The sequence below is a fragment of the Penicillium manginii genome, assembly GCF_028828005.1.
Source record: "Penicillium manginii strain IBT 31320 chromosome Unknown utg000007l:1.0-2284322.0:1.0-2285126.0, whole genome shotgun sequence".
NCBI classification, from domain to species: Eukaryota; Fungi; Ascomycota; class Eurotiomycetes; order Eurotiales; family Aspergillaceae; genus Penicillium; species Penicillium manginii.
The window spans coordinates 1,980,061-2,000,135 of NW_026643108.1; the positions used below are offsets into that span (position 1 = coordinate 1,980,061).

The window sequence follows — 20,075 nt, forward strand, 5'->3', positions numbered from 1 at the left end:
AATCAAAAATCAAGGTGGTGGGAATTGGGCAAACATAGAAGTTCTGGAAAGCCCCGGGGTTTAATAGATGACAGGAAAATAATTTGCCCCAAAAGATACATCAAATGTGCATCTGACAAGTCCATGACGTGTGTTGGCGAACGAACGTACCACCCGGTATTAATCAATGCCCAGATAGGTGGTGGAATGCATGCATGGATAATGACTCGCAGATGCCTGATTATGCAGAATCGGCTAGCTTTTAGCTGCTAGGCCCAGACAGGCGCGCCCGTATGCACCTGATTCCCACGTTTGTGGCGGTCTCTACAAACGTAACACCTGGCCAAAGTTAGCTAGCCCATGACGAGGATGGCCAGGTTTCGTTTACCACTAGACAATAATACGAATCCGTACCCGGTCTAGTGGGTAGTAGTTTATAATCAATCACTAGTGACAATAGTTATGGCAGTCACTGGCGGGGCGTCGGATGGAGCCCGAGAGGTCATGCTGCGACGGAGCCGGGCTCTGCGAAGGCAATTGCGGAGCAGAGTCGAGGCGTTCTCTATACTGCAGCAACTGGGTGGCGGTGTCTACGGGCGCCTCGGCCTAGTACATCTTCTGTTGCTGCCATCTCTGCATCGAATGGATGTTCGTAGTGGTCCGGTCCGAGGCGGGGATCTGCTGACGTTGCATGGCTGCGGTATTACAGGGCGGTGCAGATGTCTCTTACATCACATATCGGGCATTCATTCTGGGCTTATCGTAGCAGATACGTTGATCCATGATTTATTAGCAGGGGCATCGATGCGACGAAGTTAAACGGAGGGTCGCATTGACGCTACCTCATGTGATATAACTAGCGTCGGTCCTAACTAGACTTCGGCAGAACCCATATTTTGGACCCATTCTTGGCATTTCTTGGCATGCCAAGCACCCATAAAACCCATCAAAAACCCATCCTGCATAAAATCTGTATAAAACCTGTATAAGGAGGCCTAATTAGGCAAGTCTTGGCATTTCTATGCTTAAACTCTAAATGATGGGTTCTTGGCGATGGGTTATGGGTCCAACCCTTCGACCCATAACCCATTTTGCCGAAGTCTAGTCCTAACTCATACAATTTGAAAGGAGGGCCGAACAGCAGGAATACAAGAATATCAACACGGTATTCAACCACAGCGTTGAAACAGCACATACAGCAAACACCCAAGATCTTTCAGGACGGCCACTCAGAGTGCCAAGGACCATTAGGTTCATGGATACCCAAGGAAAAGAAGCTCCCAATTGAGGAACCTGTCTTGGATTGGATTATATCGACCTGCTAGCCATTTACATTCCTCGAAAACCTTCTTTTTAAGGCTATGATGAGGTCAGCAAGTTTCCAGGACTCCATACCAAGTGCTAATACTGTTTCGAGCCGATTATGCCTTCTGTTTGATGCTCTTGACAGTGAAGGTCGGACCTTGATGTCTTCAGCTTGCTCAATCGCGATATCTCTTGATGGTTATGTCAGGATGAGGAATTAATGTACTGGCTAGTACTGAACATGTCCAATAGAATCAGATGATTGATTGAAGGTTTTATGAGAGCAGTTGAACGCCCTCGAGAGTCTGTATCATGCCGATGCGGTGTGTTACGACACCATAACTCCGAGTCTATCCCGAATACCATACGAATACTAGGGGAATTGAGCGGATGATGAACATCCTATCCCAAAAGGTATTAGTGGTATTTAACCACTCCTTCAGTTCTGTTAGGACAATCCCCGGGGGGGCGTCCTGATACGATAAGGATACGAGTGAAGAATGTGAGATATGCCTGATATGGGTATGATGATATTCAGACTAATCGCTGGTCCTCCTAAGAGGATCCAGCTCCTCCTTTTAAGGGGATGCCTGTGTGCGTATGCAAGCAGGTAAGCGAGGTGATGTATCAACAAGCGGCTCCGGTGGTGGATAGGCACCTCCTCCGCATCTCCTACACCTCATTGTATGGTTGGCGTAACATTATCCCCCTTCTTCGTAGCGCTGCGACCCGAAGTGCTTGGTAGTTGGATGGTAGATGAAAGATGGATGAGCCTATACCGGTAGCTTTGGGTGCTTGCGTGGACGTCCCCGACGTCGCTTTGGTGCACTTTTTGGCAGTTCACCATCCTTTCTAGGCCGTCCTCGTGGCCATTTGGGGGGGTTTTGCAGTTTCGGTTCTTGGTTGATTCATATTTGACTGTCCCTGTTACCCTTCGAATATCTCTAGTGCTTCTGTATCCTCCATGCTAGAGCGTGGCTCCCAGGTATTCTCGCTGTTACTGTAACCCTTCCATTTGACCAGATATCGTACTCCTCAGCCCTACCGCTTTGCCTCCAAGATACACTCTACGTAGAACTCAGGTACACCGTTAACCATTACAGGGTCAGTGTGCTCATCCCGTACGGGAGGACCTTGGTACGGTTCAAGACGCGAGACGTGCTGGGTCGGATGGATATTGCGGTAGCGGGGTATTATGATGAGCTTATAAGCCTGTTTACTAGCTAGGCCGGCGATCTGGAAGGGTCTCATATACTTGTGGTCAAGCTTCTCGTTCGGGCGGTCCCGATCCATGTGCCTGTTATCAGCCATCACCCAATCTCCGATGCGGAACGTCATCTCTTGATGCTTGCGGTCATATGCCTTCTTCATATTCTCTTTTGAGCGTTGGAGACGGTGCTCCAGCTCTCTGCGGAGGCTTTGAATAGCTGTGGTGCGGTGTTTCGCATCTGCATGAACAGGCATGGAAGGATTGTTCACGGAGGTACGTAGCTCCGGTCGTGCGCCATAGAGAGCTTCAGCAGGTGAGATGCCCAAAGCACTGTGGATCGTCGTATTATATACGAATTGTGCGAGGGGCAGCCACTTTGCCCAGTCGTTCTGCCTCCAGCACACGTAGTGTCGCAGGTAATACTCCAGCGTCTGGTTCTGTCGCTCTGTCTGCCCATCTGTCTGTGGATGGTAGGCAGTTGATAGGCGACGACGAGTGCCCAGCTGGTGGCAGAAGGATGACCAGAATTCGCTCGTGAACAGGGTTCCTCTGTCACTGACGAGATTCTCAGGCATACCGTAATGGGCCATGACCTTCTCATAGAATAGGTCTGCTAGGCCTGCGGCGTCTAGCTCCTTGGTGGTAGGCACATACAATGAGTGCTTTGTGAAGAGGTCGACCACGACCATAATGGCATTGTAGGTCTTTCCATCCCACTTGGATGATGGCAGGCCGGTGATGAAGTCGACGCTCATCCACTGCCATGGCTGCTGAGGCATCGGCAGTGGTTCCAGTAAGCTGTATGGCTTGTGTCGATGCACCGCATCGAGCTGGCAGGTGTGGCACTGCCTCACATACTCCTGGATCTGTGGGCGCATACCATCCCAGTGGTACTTGCTCCGGATAGCTTCATATGTGCGCTTCTCCCTGTAGTGGCCCGCGTACGGGTCATCATGGTGCACCTTTAGGATCTCAGCAATAAGGGCTGGCTCACGGGGGATGAAAACCCTGCCGTCAAACCGTAGTAGTCCCTCTTCTGACCTGCTCCAGGGAGTGCCTCCCAAGCGTCCTGCACCGCCTGTTGCCCCTATCTTGTGGTTAATCTGCTGCAGCTGCGGGTCTTGAGCTTGCATTCCGCGGATGTATTCAACCATAGAGGCGGTAGACGTGGCATTCAGCGCTGTCTCTCCTGCTAGGGCCTGTCTGGCCCTTGCTCGGGTGGGTAGAAGCTCTAGGCTATCGATACCACCAACAGCTTGGCACTCCTGGCCTTGTATTAGGGTAGCAGCCATTGTAGGCGCTTCAGGGTCATCGTCTGCGAGTGGTCCCTGTTTGAGGCTGGTTTTCAGCTTCTCAAATAGCTTCTGCTGGTATGGGTCGACCTGATGCGAGGGCGCATCGCGAGCATAGTCTGGCCTTCTACTAGGCGCGTCCGCGGGGTTCTTGAGACCTGGTTTGTGGAGGATAACGAAATCAAAGGCAGCGAGGCGCTCGGCCCAACGTGCTTGCCGCTTCGATAGCTCCTTGGTGCTCATGAATGTCCTCAGGTTTGCATGGTCTGACCATACTACCATGGGCTTCTGCGTCCCTTCTAGGTAGTGGCGCCACGTCTTGAAAGCGTTGACGATAGCTAGCATCTCCAGGTCATGAGTCTCATAGCGCGTCTCCGCGGAGATCAACTTTCTTGAATAGAAAGCGACTGGGTGCCACTGGCCATCGTCTTGCTTTTGTGAGTAGATTCCAGAGATAGCATACCCTGATACGTCTGTCTCTAGCTGTGAATCTCTCGATGGATCAAAGTGGGCTAGCACAGGGGCGTCTTTAAAGCATTGTTTTGTCTCCTCAAAGGCCTCTTGGGCCGCTTGAGTGAAGATGAAACCTTCCTGCTTCTTGTTCCGCCCCTTCTTCTGTGCATCAGGGCCCCTGATGAGGTCGTTCAATGCAGCTATCTTAACACTGTAGTGCCGTATGAAACGCCTATAAAAATTGGCAAAGCCAACGAATTGCTGCACATCAAAAATACTCTGAGGTGCAGGCCAGCTTATGATGCTGTCAATTGTGCTCTTGTCCATCTCAACACCTCTTGGTGTGACGATGAACCCCAGGAATTCCACTTGTGGTATGAAACAGGCACTTGGAACGCTTTACGTATAACCGATAGTGCCTGAGCCTGGATAGTACCTCTCTTACATGGTGCCGGTGCGACTCCTCATCATTTGAATAGATGAGTATGTCGTCCAGATACACCACTACGAACACATCTAGTGTGTCGCTGAGAGCGCGGTTGATGTAAGCTTGGAAGGTTGCTGGTGCATTGGCCAATCCAAAAGGCATCACGCAGTACTCATAGTGTCCGTACCGCGTCCTAAACGCGGTCTTCCACTCATCACCTTCCTTGATACGGATGCGGTGATAGGCGTCTCTGAGATCTAGCTTTGTGTAGATACTCGCGCCTGCGAGGCGATCAAGACTCTCCTGTACCAGTGGTAGCGGGTGTCTGTTTTTGATCGTGACCTCATTCAACCCTCGGTAATCGACGCATAGTCGGAGGGAGCCATCCTTCTTCTGTACGAAGAGGATAGGAGCACCTGCTGGACTCTTAGATGGACGAATCCAACCTCGATTGAGATTATCCTGCAGGTATTTTCTTAGCACTTCTAACTCATTGGGTGACAATAAATAGATTGGCCTGTGTGGTGGCTGCTTGCCTGGGAACAGGTCAATAGCATGATCATGAGAGGCATGTTCTGGTAATCTGTCAGCATTATCCGAATCAAAAACGTCTTCGAATTCTTCATATTCTGGTGGCAGAGCCTCTCCCTCATATATCATATTAAGGTGGATGGAATCACCCCAAGGCTGGCACCATAGGATGCCAAGCATTCCTCCTCGACGAACCTCCTTGCGTATCTTGCCGGCATCGACAAAAATGCAATGAAAGTGTTCTCCTTCTGCTGCGAAGACGGAGATCGCCAGAGCCAGGTGCCTAGCGCCCAATTGATGTCTGGGTTGGCGTGCTGCAGCCAGTCATAGCCCAGGATAATGACATATCCCTGCATGTTGACTGCTTCGCACGTCACATCTTCGTTGCGCATGGCTCCTGACGCGTCGGTAAGCTGGAGTTCCATGTCCCTGCTTCCGTACGACTTGATCTGGTGGCCGTCCACTGCAGTGACGAGCCTGGGTGCTTCCTGCGCGGCGCGCAGATGCTTCTTTGCCCATTCTTGGCTGACGAAACTCTTCTGAGCTCCTGAATCGACTAGTGCCCACACGCACTGCCATCCTGCGGGCGTAGCCACGAGGATTTCACATGCGAGGGCAGAGGAAAGATTCCGCCACGGTGCGACGACGAGACCTAGTACTGATGCGGTTTGCAGTGCTAGGTCATCTATTTTTTTGACTTGTGAGGCCAGTCTGCAGGGAATCCATGCTTCCTGTAGCAGACATCCTCAGTGTGTCCAGTTAGCTTGCAATGTGTGCAGTGCTTCCTGTCTTCCGCGTCGTCCCGCTTCCTCTTTTCACCCGTGTTAGGCACTTCCTCTGGTCGCGGTGGTCGGTTGGACGACCCCTTAAAGCCTCCACGACCCTTTTTGACGGAGTGCTGGCGGTCATTCTTGTGCTGGTCTTGAGGGTTCGAAGGCCTCTCAGCAGGCTGATATGAGGTGTGCTCCTTCTTCTTGATAGCAGTCTGCCTTTCCGGGAGTTGCTTCTCGATCTTTTCGTAGAAACGCAGCCAGGCATTGTACGCGTCGCTTTCTGCTGGTTTATTGACATACTTGCGAGCTTCCACGCTAATTTCCTCGACAAGACCCGACCTTAGCCTCTCAATCTTCTGTTCACGCGTGCGTTCCGGCCGCATGAGTCTCTCCAGCTGCACTAGCTTAGTGGAGTACTCGGTGACGCTCTGGTTCTTGTACTGCTTAGTACGGTACCATTCGTCGACGCTGTCCTTCGCTACCATATCGGGGTCTGCAACAAGAGAGGTAGCCCAATCTTCAAAGGTTCGCCAGGTGAGGTTCTCACGAGCGAGGTTTTCTCGGTAGTTTAACCACTGGCTCGTTCTCTCTTCATCTAGAAGCCCCGCAGCTGCGTCGACCCTTCTTCGGTCTAGCTGGTAGAAGGTCTCATGACGTAGGAAATGCACCACCATCTGGTTCTTAAAACGCATCCAGTCTGCAAGGTCCTTGGCAGTGAATGGAGAGATAGAGGGTAGCGGCGGCACTTTATCGTTCGTGGTTGTAGAAGACGCTGCGCTCCTTGGAGTTCTAAGCCCGGTTATGGTGCTTGGAGCTATCGAAAACTCCGTCGGCTGCGGAGACGGAACTCGAGCAGGTGGTACTAGTGTAGTACTTCCTTCCTGCGACCACGACGGGTCCCAGGACGATGATCCATGGGGCACAGGCACAAGAGGGCCCATGGCTACCAGTCGCGCCTCTTGCCTCTGTTGTTCTTCGCGCATATCCAGCACCTTCTGTTGCCTTTCGCGTATCTTTTCCTGGGCCTTCACATAGCGGTCCCAATTCGCGAGATCCGCTCGTTGCTTGTTCAGGTCGCGCTTAGTGATACGCTTCGGCGGAGGGGCCACTGCGATGATGGGTTCCTCTGGGGTGTCTGGCTGTGTCGAGATGGATCGAGCGTGCGAGGAATCAACTTCGTCCTCCACTGATGCACGCCGGGCACGGGTTCGGGTGAAAGGCATTCTCAACTCGACGGTCGCATCCGAGATGAAGCGATTAGAATGTTAGGACAATCCCCGGAGGGCGTCCTGATACGATAAGGATACGAGTGAAGAATGTGAGATATGCCTGATATGGGTATGATGATATTCAGACTAATCGCTGGTCCTCCTAAGAGGATCCAGCTCCTCCTTTTAAAGAGATACCTGTGTGCGTATGCAAGCAGGTAAGCGAGGTGATGTATCACCGGTGTCACACATCGTGACCTTGAAACTTCAGTCTGCGGTGAACTCTACATGTGACTGAAAAACGAAAACAGCAGAGCCAGCAAGAGATATTTAATCAAGGCGGTCATCTAATGGTCGCCACTAGGAAAATTGAGCGCGGCCTCTAAAGGCCTCGGATGTCAATACCGTATAATTGAAAGCCCTCTTACGCTATTTGTTACTTTTCGCATCGGTATTTGAATCTTGCAATGTGAACTTATAAGCTAACCGGGGATAATCGATAGATAATCATGATATTCAACTGTCGGTCAAGCCTTTTTATAATATACCCTTGCGCATATTGACTCTTGTTCTCAATCACTTCTATCCCAATTGGAGTCTGTAATTCTGTGATACTAATTGAGAGGTATGTGGCTGTATTACAAAGAGTTCGATAAAGAGCCATTCAGGTTGAGTAGTATGTGTGGAAAGTTGATGGGATATATAATGTATACTAGGTCGTGGGAAATATCCGAGAAGAAAGCTCTCTATGATTAGGCAGGTATTTTGAGTTTGAGTTAAATTACTATTCGGGACGCATAAAGATTGACAGAATGTAAGAAATCCTGGTTTCATTAACAGAGCTTTCAGTAACTTCAATCCAAATCCTGGCATTAAAGTCATCCACCCATCATTCAACCCCCATGTGTTGAGAATATTACTTGAGACTAACAGATACTCTCAAGACTTACCGGCACACGAGTACTACGTGCTGTTTAAACTGTCTTATTATCTGTTATTGATTTCGTATGACTATTTCTTTCTTTGATGAATTCGGAGGTTTCATTCCAGAGGGCAATTCTTGAAATATTCAACTTCGTGTGCATGTAGCCAAAGGTCACTCTAGATTCATATTAAGTACTTCCAAAACGACATCATCGTCGCCTGCGGCAATTAAAATGTAGCTGAGTAGCCATTTTTTCGTTCTCAATTGCTCTGAAAGTTCGCTTGCAGAAGCGTAGAAAATCAATAGTTCAATGGCTGTTTCGTTTACATAATCTATCGTTAAGATAGAACTTTGAGATATGTCTTCAAAGACAATCAAACTAGCTGTATCCGGAGGCTGGTATCCTGTAATCAAACTCTAGGCAACCTATAGATTGGTTTCCATCCAGAGGCTGTTACTTCTTTGTCACGTAGTGAAATAAAGGGCGGCACGATGGCGGTGGCACGGATATTGTCTCAGGTAGCTAATATCTTCGGCTGCTTGCAGCAGCATAGCTTTTAATTTGGGGATCATGAGTGAAAGATAAATTGAGAGTGACAAATATTTTCTTATTCTCTGCTCTCCAAAGGGTTGATGTACGTAGTATGGGAGCTTAATGAAATCCCAGTAAGTATACGATGCTTTCAAATGAATAGAACGCTTCCTGGGGCCCGAACCTTTTTGTGGCGTGGTCTAAGTTTATTTCTTTACGACTGATTAACCAATCAGAACTAGTCGATCTAGAGAATCGCAATCTGGTTCTTTGAATTTCAGCACGATCGCTTGATGGCAAATTAAAATGGCTTGCGTACTGCACTTTATCCGCAGTGGGTGGTTTACAGTCAACAAGAAAGCAGATTTAAAAAGACGGTTCCTCCATGAAATTCGAAACGCATAATACGACTCTGTCTAGTCTATCGGACCAGGCCTTAACCATAGGACTATTAGGTAAAAGCTTAGCTCCCAAAGGCAGCCTATCTTAACAAACCAATTTGAAATACGACTCGGCTGGCATTTTAATATCAGATACCTTTATACCTTCCCCGTAATGTGCTTCTTCAATCAAAGGATCTTCCTATGTGGTGACTGGATTTGGACAAGCTTTGTTAACCAATGCTATTTCGAATATCGCATAGGAAAGAGATGTGGTATCAAACTTATCCATGGGACCGAATATGATTTGAAGAAATGCGCTATCTGTTCGAAAATCGAATCTAAGTCACGACAGTTGGATGCTGCAGTTGTAGCCCAGCGACGCATCGGCAATTATGGAAATGTCAGTCAGACATTAATCGACGAGTCTAGGAATCTGGTCATCGGCCTCAGGGATGAAATATTGCAATTACAAACAACACAACAGTATCGGAGAACGATATTATGATTGAAATTTCCAAAGGATTGAATGCTTATTCTTATGGTTTGTTATCAATACTCAATGGATTCTGATCGTAAGTTCGTGCTAAATGTGTTGAATTAATTTTTCAAGCCACATGCCGGATATCCTTATCTATACGGGTGTTCCTGTCTATTAGATCACGAGCTAAGGAGCGACACAACAAGAGCGACTGACAAGATCGCTCATTATATGTTAAAGCACATTCAAAATCCTTTGAGAGGTCATCGGATTATTAGCAGGCATGGCAGATAAAAAAGCTTCATACTTCGAGCTATCCTGTTTCAATTGGAAGATTGGCTGTATAAATAGACAAAGCGTCCATGCTAAGGCAACATGAGCCTGTGGCTGAGATACAGCTTCTAGAGTTTATTCAAACATAGAAACTCAGATCTGATACAGAAAGAGTGGCCTGCTGTCCTTTTGAGCCATTCTCTCTTTTAAGGTTGAGGTAACACAACTTGGGAATCCGAGATAAGATGTTCAGAAGAGAGACCCACTTCCAGACGTGAGGATTCACACAGAATGTCCTCCCAGCATACAAGTATATAGGCAATGGTGTAGAGGTCGGGCTTTGATAACAGGAAAATGCAGATTTATTACACCATACAAGGACGGGTGCGATTGCGGATGTTCGGAACGTTAGAAATTCGCCACGACGCTGAAATGTCCCCGAGGACAATTCAGACGTCCATAGCCCTTTCGGCAATTTTAATTTTTAACTTGGATTATAATTTTTATCTCAGATTCATATGTCTTCTTCGCGTTTCGCCAGACTGGCTGTTTACGCAAATATTCGAAATGTCTGGGGTTGAGTGGTGAAATGTTCGTCTGCTTTCTCATCGGGTTTTAGCTCAGCTGGTTCCTGATCGGTTGCAATAAACCCGCTCTAGAACACAAATTGACCTATGATACAAAGGATTATTATAAATTTCCTCTAGGATTTCAATTTGACATACTAATGATTTCTGCTTCCTCTCTATGCCCTCTTTGAATTATGCGGGCCCTGGAGATGGCTTGATGATGCCACATCTTGTTCATAGCTCTTGTAGCTCTAGATATCGAACATATCTTGTCGTATTCAAGTGTGGCTTGGAACTATTCAAATAATCTGCAGACACTGATAACTTGTCATTTGGAACAAATCTGATCATAATGGCCTAATGGGCGGTAAGTGCGGCCAAGCCTGTAGACAACTTTCCGTCAAACCGAAAAAGGCTCGCTAACGTGGCTTCCTGAAGCCTTTTTGAGGAGCTGGCCAACTGATCCTGGCTTGGACATTTCGGCGAGTAAATACGGTAGATATGACTAAACTGGCGGAAGGGATTTAACTTTGGCTCACATGTCCACGAAGGACGAATAACAATTGTAAGAGCGACTATATTTGGATGATTCGGGTAGAAGTAACCATCCAGACCAGTAAAATTGATATCTATCTGCTTTCCTTTGTTTAACTTGAAAGAAATGATACCCCAAGTCCTTCTAGACTAGCCGATGATGATATGGGATGCCGAACCCCCCCAGAAGACTCACGGAGATGAACGCTTACTAGCCATATTTTCAATCTCATAGAGATATAGAGCTAGGTTGCTCTTTCCAATGAATGCTTTGTTTACATTGTTGCCTTGACACAGTATAACAGCCAGTCTTGTTCACTCTACCTTACTGGGGGATCCAGAATCTTTAAAATGGTACATGGGAAACTCTGGCTGTGAGGAAGAGTTTTGGACGAGCAGAGACTGAAACTTTCCAAGTGCCCGAGCAACCCTCCTGAAAACTGAAAAGAGCACTAATGAACTGAATTTCAATTACTGTTACGACTCATGAGTCCGATACTGTCGTCAGGTTAAAAGTAATGGGAGGGGAAATTTGGGGTTGTTTTCAGCCTATTTAGAGCTTGAGATGTATCTGTGATAGTTTCGACTTAGCTGTTACTAATTGTAATCCGAGTGGCTCTATCATATCAGGCCTTAATATAAAGGGCACGGAGAATAAATGATGGATCCTTGATGTTAATATCTTGTAGATACAACAAAAGATACTCATACTACGATCATAATCGTGTCACTATAACCGGATTTCAATTTTTGAACCAAAACCCATGTATGATTCAATGTAAGATTTCGATCGTAGATAATTACTTGCAAGGGCCGTATGTTCCTGCGTATTGGAGTTCCCATAAAAAGGCCTAGATTTTGAGTGATAGAGAAAGAATCCCGGAATCTTCTAAGGCGATTACGCGGCTGAATGGCTGCATCTCTTGTCAGAAAATATGTTATAATAGAACCAGACTGATCCCGAGTTTATGAATAAGAATTATCAATTCCATCGAGGTATTTTCCTCCGCTCTCCCCGTATATGAAATCCCTGATGTTTACATTGATTCTAATTGATAAATTGTATGTGACAGACCAAACACGCTCAGATTCACTGAATTATATGAGAGAGGTTTGACCAGCTACCTAGCTCAGTAGCGAGATTAAAGAAGGATAGTGCTTGTGATCGCAAATATTGAACATTTGTATGCTACGGCTACGTCATGTACCTGTATTGAAGGGAATCACGAGGTCTATTATATGGAGCCCTCTTCTCTCTTGTACTAATTTAGAAGCGTGGTTGTGCAGTGTGCGGTTGAACTCGGAGTTTCAGTCCAATCTGTCATAAAGATTCAACTTCACCATCACTAGCAATTGCTATAACAAAAACATGATATATAAATGAGTAGATCGCTTAGACCTGGGACCTATAATACTTCACACTCCATTTTGATTTGGTTCCAAACTCCCGGGCAATATAGCAGTCATTTTTCATCCTTATAAACGAAGACAATTACCGAGGTAGCTTTTGAAGCTTCGAGCCCTGATTGACAGTACAAGCAAACAATGATTAAGAGGAAGGTATGATAGAAGGTTTGAATTTCACTAAAACATATCTCGATATGAGGTGTCAGGAGGTTACCATGTAAAAAGTTACTCCGAGGAAAGCATGAATTGAGCAAACGATTCGTACGGTGTGCTATTGAGTACGATTTGAAAACCCTCCGGGTATGTGTCACTGTTGATGAACTAAATCGCTTTAAAACCAAGTGAAAACCTCTAGGGAGAGAGTGATTGTAACTGACAGATGTAACCATATGCTAGGGTACGGTGTGACCATATCCTTGATACGGAAATCCGGAGAGATTAGCGTTACATATCACCAGAGTTTGAGACACTAACAAAGTCAGATAAATTGCGTACCACCCCCGACCACTGCAGTAACAGGGATAAGATGTACGACACAAAAAGCTAAATATGTAGATCCACTGTTCATCAGTCACAGCCTGTAGGAGAGTTTAGACAGTAGAGTTGTGACTCTCAATGAGAGACAAAATATGCCAGAGGGATTACTTGTTTAAGAGAGGCTCATCACATCCCTGGCCAACAAGAGGCCCCCTGTCGAGATTGTCTAAAGATTCACACCGACATTGTGAAGTTGAGGGGAATTTCCGAGCATGGCTTGTGTCGATCGGTATGTAGAGAATTCGTGATCTGCACTATCTGCAACGTGCACCCTTTGTCTGATCATCAATTCGCGCGTATGAGATGCATGGCTCATTCCTGCCGGTCCTTCGGATGGGCGGCTTAATAGCCTCGATCAGAGATATTAAATTTCCATGTTGTATTCTGCAACAAGTCATGCGAGAGTCACTTGTCTCTCTTCTATGTAGTGATTTCTCACTGGAGACCCCCCCCCCTTTTGCCTAGGTGGATAAAAGTAGCAACCTCCTCTTAGTTATTCCACAATAGTCATTGAACTATGTGGCTCAATGGAGTGTATTAAATTGAATAAGCCAACAATAGCTGTCTTCATAGACTGCAGATTCGTGAGATCTCAGTCTGGATGGTCGACTAATTCGATGACGAGTCAATTGGAGGTTGACTGAATCTACCTAGAGCATGCCTTTTCGCACTTACACTACCATTCTTGGTATTGGAAAATAATAGATCATAGCATTATAGCATAGCCCAACTGGTCTTTTAGTATGGAGCAAACCTTTATTAGCTTGGACCAACCAACTTAGCAATGCCAATACTTGCTGAATCGCCCAAAAGGCACATGGGGTCGACTATTCCACATTTTTAAAATACTTTGACAACAAATGAATCTTGTGGCAATTGGTGAAATATTCCGCTCGTTCGAATGAGAGAGCTACTAGTGAGTACTAACCACACTCCCGAAGCCTCATCCCCGAACGAGAATTAGCTACCTGGGATGGAACTTGAATGTAAATTTACATTTGCTGGCTCATTCAAGGTAAATATTAATCTTTGAATATTGACTCTCATCTTCCGGATTGGTTCATGAATCAGGTGGATGCACCATGCACGGACACCTAGACCAAACTCACCGCAGGAAAAGCAAGAATCAATCCTACTATTTCCCTCCCTCTCAATATAGATCAGGTTCTGTCTATTGTTGTTGTTCATCAAATCAAAAGACTATTGATGACATGCACCGGAAATTAAATGGCCTGATCGGACTCGGTCAACGTTAATCGGGTTTTCCCATCGGGCGTACACTTTATTGAGACCTCTTCTTGAAATAAACGCACAATGATCGCTGTCTCTATATGACCTCTTGACCACTTATGAGACTGGCCTAGTATTGCCTCTCGCGGTGCTGTCAAGATGCTACGGGGCCTTGGGCAGCCTATTGTCTCCCTTTGCTTCTTCATCGAACAAAGGTCACCGCCCCACTTGATCTCTGCCCCGTGGCCCCTAGAGAAAGAAACGAGGAAGTGAGCGCCGGCCGATAGAAGCATATTTAGTAGCACAGATATGATCTTTAGCCTAAGAGAGTACTGTAACTGACTGGAATCCTTGCTGACGTCGTGGGAGGGGTAATAATGGAGCTTATCTTTTATATGGAGAGAAATGCAGAAACAGCAAAGACTTTCTGTGAATCTAAATTTTCACCAATAATCTTTCTTTCATCTCCTAGTCACAAGGTGACATAGTGTGCACTAAAAGGCTGTATCAAGTCATGCAAGGGGGCCGTGATATGAGTTGATGACCATCATAGAGTTGTCGAAAACTATCTATCTTGTACAAACCACGCGCTTGTGTAGGAACACTAACGACGGAAAGTGAAGCCCTTTGTAAAAGTCAGTGCTGGCTCGAGGAACAACCAATTCGGCGAAGACACAGCCATTTCATATGCTATCACGTTCCTACATTAAGACCTTGTGAAATCCAGTAAGATCTTCGAAGATGCCTACAGTAGTGTTGAGTAAAATTCCAAGGTTGTTCATGGAGTCTAGCTGCACCTGGATCAGACCAGAACCTTGAAAGTCTCCAGTGCCGCCGCTTGATTATTGTAGCGCCAAACGCTAGGAGATACCAGGAGCTACTAGATAACTATGGTAGTACTAGCAGGAATTTTTTCTGTAACGGGAGACTCCCCGTTGGTGCTGATTTGGGTGATTGGAGTGTTTTCCGACTCTTAGTCGGTGCTTTCACTTCCTCATCCTCCAGGTCACGCTTAATGATGAATATCTTATTCTGGGCTTGTAGCTTGTGGAAAGCGCACCAGAAGCGACGAAGCTTACCAAATACCGTTGAAATAGCCAAAGGGAGTACGTCAGGATCATCCGCGACAAGGTTACAAACATTTTAACGAGCAATTTGAATATTATTCATTAGAACTCCCGCCTAGTCACTTGTTAGGATGTCTGAAAAGGCTTTCGGTTTGAATAGCTGTTGTGAAACAAAGCTCATAAACCCGTGGGAGCTTTGACCACCGATATGGACGACAAGAGGATTCGCAGATTTATCACACAAAGCGATCATTATAACAAAGCTTTGGACAGAACCAGGACCACGAATTGGCATGCTCACAATACTGAAATAGATTCTTACTGTTTCTGTAATGATAGCCTGACCAGCTTTAGTCACTGCGCGTCTGAATCTTGCAATAATATGGCTCTGAGAGTCGATGGATGCTGCTGTAGGATAGGCGCGTGATAATGGCTGGGATTGAGGGGTCATTGAGATTTTGCTTTCCGTCTTTAACAGCCCCCAGGTCGATTTGTAATTGTTTATCGAGAGATATAGCCTGCTAGGCTGTGGTAGATGGAAGTTACGCAAGGCGGGTTCTTGCACTCTAGTTTCAGTGCCTTTACTAAAATCTGGAAGGGGCATGGAAAATACATGTATGTACTACATTATTTCAAAATTACTACTAACTTTTGCAGGGTAGCGAGGTCAATCAACAAGAGTAGATGCATGTCTAGCTAAAACACTGTCAATAGAAAGTCAGGTGTATCACATACCATGACAGACCCATGGCAAGATAAATCAAAGACGGATTTTATAAACAAGCTATATATTGGTCTTGGCTACATGCTAGAACCAGAAAACTCGAGAACCCGAAAGCTTACATGTCGGTCCAAGTGACAGACGCAACCTCCAGCAGGTTACACTTACAACGGCCGCGGTAATTTTGACAAATCTCTACGGGACTTTACCCGGCCATTCCGATACGCTAATTCTATGCGCAAGGTATTTTCACTGTTTCACAGCGGCGGACCGGCAATGGATCCGAACATAATCGCGCACTTTAATGTGATATTCCGACTCGCTGAAATGCTGTTCAACCCCTTTCTACGTGCATTTATGTTACATTCCAGGCACCATAGATAGCCAATGAGATTTTCCGTGGCGGGATCTATGAGGCAGACGACAGACGAAGGCTGATTTCAAACTCAACAATGTCAACGTATTAATTTTTAAAAAGCAGTTAGTGACATCTCTAGGGTGATCAAAATCCCTGGGTGGATTGAAATTGGCACAATCTGCGCATATATGATTCTCTAGCAGTATATGTTTTGGCATTCATAACATTAGTTACATTGAAGCAGAATTCCAGAATTCTAGAATTGTCGATTGTGGTAATTCCTTCTGTTGAAATTTCATGCATTTATTTAGTCATTTGCCGAACCCTCGACCTATTCCCATGATAGGGTTCCAATACTATTCAAGCACGAGGTCAGACGAGAAGCGATAGATAGGATTATGTCTAGAGATCACTCGAGAGCCTCTTTGACTGCCGTACTATAACCCACACTTTTGATTCATCTTGTAATTCACATTTCTAATCAATACTGATCAAATCTATCATCAGAAAGTCGTTCCCTTTAGTATAATATTAATGAATCTAGTAAGTATTGAACTCAAATCACAACGACGGACGAGTAGATATACTCAAATCCACCACTTTTCGAATATTCAAAGCAATAATCAGTGTCCGATTTGATTTCCAAAGGCCCTATAAACAGGTATACTTAAAGAAATGACAGGGAACGCATAAATTCTGCCCTTGTAGCCTCAATATGAGTTTCAAATTTGTGACATTGGTATCTAGGATTAGAGAAGAGTTCAAATTGACCTGAAAGATAGATATAGGAAGGACTAAAATTAACTGATAAAAGAGGAATGTCAGTGATCTGCGCTAGCCGATCAAATATTTGGGGATTTTCCTTGGTTTTCCAGAAGGCCTTCTAGGATGCGAAACCTCCACTGATACTGGGCAAGTTGGACTTTCTGGAGCTGAGAAGGACGCTGTCCTCTGGCAATTATCATTTGAATAGATAGCTGAATTCTTTCCCAGGACTTCAATATTTCTGCCTGCTGTGCTGAAATCGATTTCACGTTCCCGTTCACGGGCGCCGTAGATCCATCTCTTGTGGAATAATATGAGAGTTTTGCGAGAAATAGAGCCATTTCGGACTCCTCGTAAACTATCCCCTCAGTCTCAAGCTCTTGGATGTTGGATTGAGTAGCAATTTCCATGATGCTCGGCCTACTAGCATAAAGCTTTGGCAGCTTAGAAAGTCTTGTCTAGGACCTCGTGGTAGTCCGGAAGTCTGACAAACTTGAAGTCTCGGTGGGTTTGAGCAGCCTTGGCGTGATTGATAATATTTGGTAGGGTGTCGGGAAAAATAATTTGAAGAGGCCAAAAATTTGCGCTCTGGTAACAGCTGGGTATAAATTCAGCAAAACTGCCCCCACATCGTGTTTGAGTGTGTCTACTTGAGTGAACTTCATCATGACGTCGGTTGTCGCAAAAGTACCTTCTCCTCTGCTAAAAGAGCATTAATTGGAAGGAAAACAATATTTAATGATAAAGCTAGCTTTTCTCGTAAATGTAAAAGGTGTAGCCAAAGTTGAAAGCGCAATACTGACGTAACACAGCCAGATCCGACTGAGGGTAATGTCAAACATACTTCCCATGACGCCTGCCATGGGAATCGTTCTAAAGGCCGCAGCATATATGTCAATATAACAATTCCGGCTTGGAAGCATGTTTTAGTATTTTAGAAGTGCCGGGGGTGATTAACGTGTTTCATGGGTCGGAGGGCCACCCATCTCCACCACCACTATATTTTATACGAATAAATCAACCAACGCCAATTAAATTGCAAAAACTAGGTGCTATTATTAAGCGGGCACCTATTGCGCTTGTGCCCTTCCACACGACAATTACCACAACACTGTGGCACCCTCTCATTGGCCGGTCTCGCTGTGTGTGGAGGTGCCAATAGTGTGGCTATATTGGTCTTATGTGCTAATTGTAGACAGATTTGCATATTCTCCACAGTAATACTACCTTCATAGGCTAATTGGGTACTAGGTTTTGTATAATTGCGTTGCTTTCTAGCATTTTCAGCTATTACATACATATAATTAGCTACTATAATAGCTACTTTATTTACTATACTTTGTGCCCCCCCTGCTTAGTTGCTCTAGTTGTCGTTGTATTTTATTATCATATATAAATAAAGCCTGCTTAATTCGTTGTTAAATTAACGATATCTAACGTCTAAAATAGACTGATTTGTATAACGTATATAGCACAAATTCGTGGCTACTATTACTACCTCGAGATAGTGGTAGTATAGGTATTGGAGGGCGTATATTAAGCTTTTGTAGTTCTCTCTCTAGTAAATATAGTATTATACCAGAGTCTGTAAAGCTTATAATAATAACAGAGCTTCTATAGGTTACTATATATAATATAGGATAGATATTAAGGAAATTAAGCTTATTAATATAGGTAGTACTAGACTGCGGCACGGTTTTGGGTTTGGTCTTCAAATGCTAACCAAACCCAAATCGATTTGGTCTGCGGTTTTCATATCTTTACCAAACCCAAATCGATTCGGTTTGCGGTTCTAAGATCTTTACCAAAACCTAACCGCAAATTTTACGGTTAACCAAAACCGCAATGCGGTTACCTTGCGGTTAACCGCACTAGCATAAAAGATGAAGATCTTACCTATCTAAGCCACCCCACCGTTTTTATACACCTGATAACTAAGCTCAAATAATGCATTCTTACATATGGTTTCGTTATTACTACTGTAATCATTTATTTTTCTTACTTTTTGTTGGAAATGATTTGAAATAGAGCGGTATTCTAAAAGATAAAATATTAGTCTACAAAAAATTCAAGTTCAAAGTTGGATTTTGGACATTGGTGGCGAGATTTACTGTGTGTTGTGATTAGTTTTTGTAATCGAGTATAGTTATCGCAGAAATATATATTTGACTTAGAGAGATTATGCTGCATCTTTAGGTCAGTAGAACATGAAAAGCCTAACTTGACTAATTTTTAAGTATTCTGAATTTTGATCATATGTTATAAAAGAGCTAGTTTTTTACATACAGTCAACTCTCACTTATTGCACACCCGCTCTTAGCACACTCCCGCTTATAGCACACAATTCGCTTGGACGGACCCACTTTTTCTTGATTTTACATACAAAACTCCCACTTTTAGCACACTCACCCTTTGCACACAATTTTCATCCCATATTTGCTGAGTCATCCGCTTAGTCAGTCATATCGACCAATCAGAATGCCTGAAATCTCCGATCTTCCACCTCTTCCAACTGTCAGACCAGCTACACAAGCTGCTCTACCACCAGCAAAGCGTGCTCGATTAGGCATATCAGATGCCCAAAAGCAGGCATTACGTGCCTTTTGGTCTAATTCTAGCCCTAGACCAACCCAATCCGCGTGTGTAGATTGGTTTTTGTCCTAATTTAAACATAAGATTAATCGTACAACGGTCTCAAGAATTCTATCATCTCAATATGATTATCTTGATATAGGGCTTACTAAGGCAAATTCACGATTTTCTTCATCTTTCTGGCCTATTCTAGACCAGAAGCTTTCGAATTGGGTGAATAAGCATATTGAATCAGGGTTTCCAATCACTGGCCCTTTGATCCAGATCAAAGCAAACGAGCTTTGGTCTCAGATCCCTGAATATCGAGATCAACAAAAACCTGCTTTCTCAGAGGGTTGGCTTACACGCTTCAAAAACCGGCATAATCTTCGATATCATACTTTCCATGGAGAAGCTGCTTCAGTCCCATCTTCTGTACACAATCATATGAAAGAAATTCGTACGATATGCGATCAATATGAACCATCTGAGATATATAATATGGATGAAACTGGCCTATTCTGGAGACAGATGCCAAATGGGGGTC

At 45.0% G+C, this 20,075-nt stretch overlaps 1 protein-coding gene across 1 annotated transcript; it reads right to left on the minus strand.

The window, feature by feature from the left end:
• Positions 1-5,882: 5,882 nt before the first annotated feature.
• Positions 5,883-7,736, minus strand: N7533_010565 (uncharacterized protein; the record flags this gene model as incomplete). The annotated part of the gene is made up of 2 exons (XM_057107215.1): positions 5,883-7,156; positions 7,727-7,736. The coding sequence occupies 2 exons, from the start codon at positions 7,734-7,736 to the stop codon at positions 5,883-5,885; spliced, it is 1,284 nt and encodes a 427-aa protein (XP_056956432.1).
• Between the last annotated feature and the right edge of the window lie 12,339 nt (positions 7,737-20,075).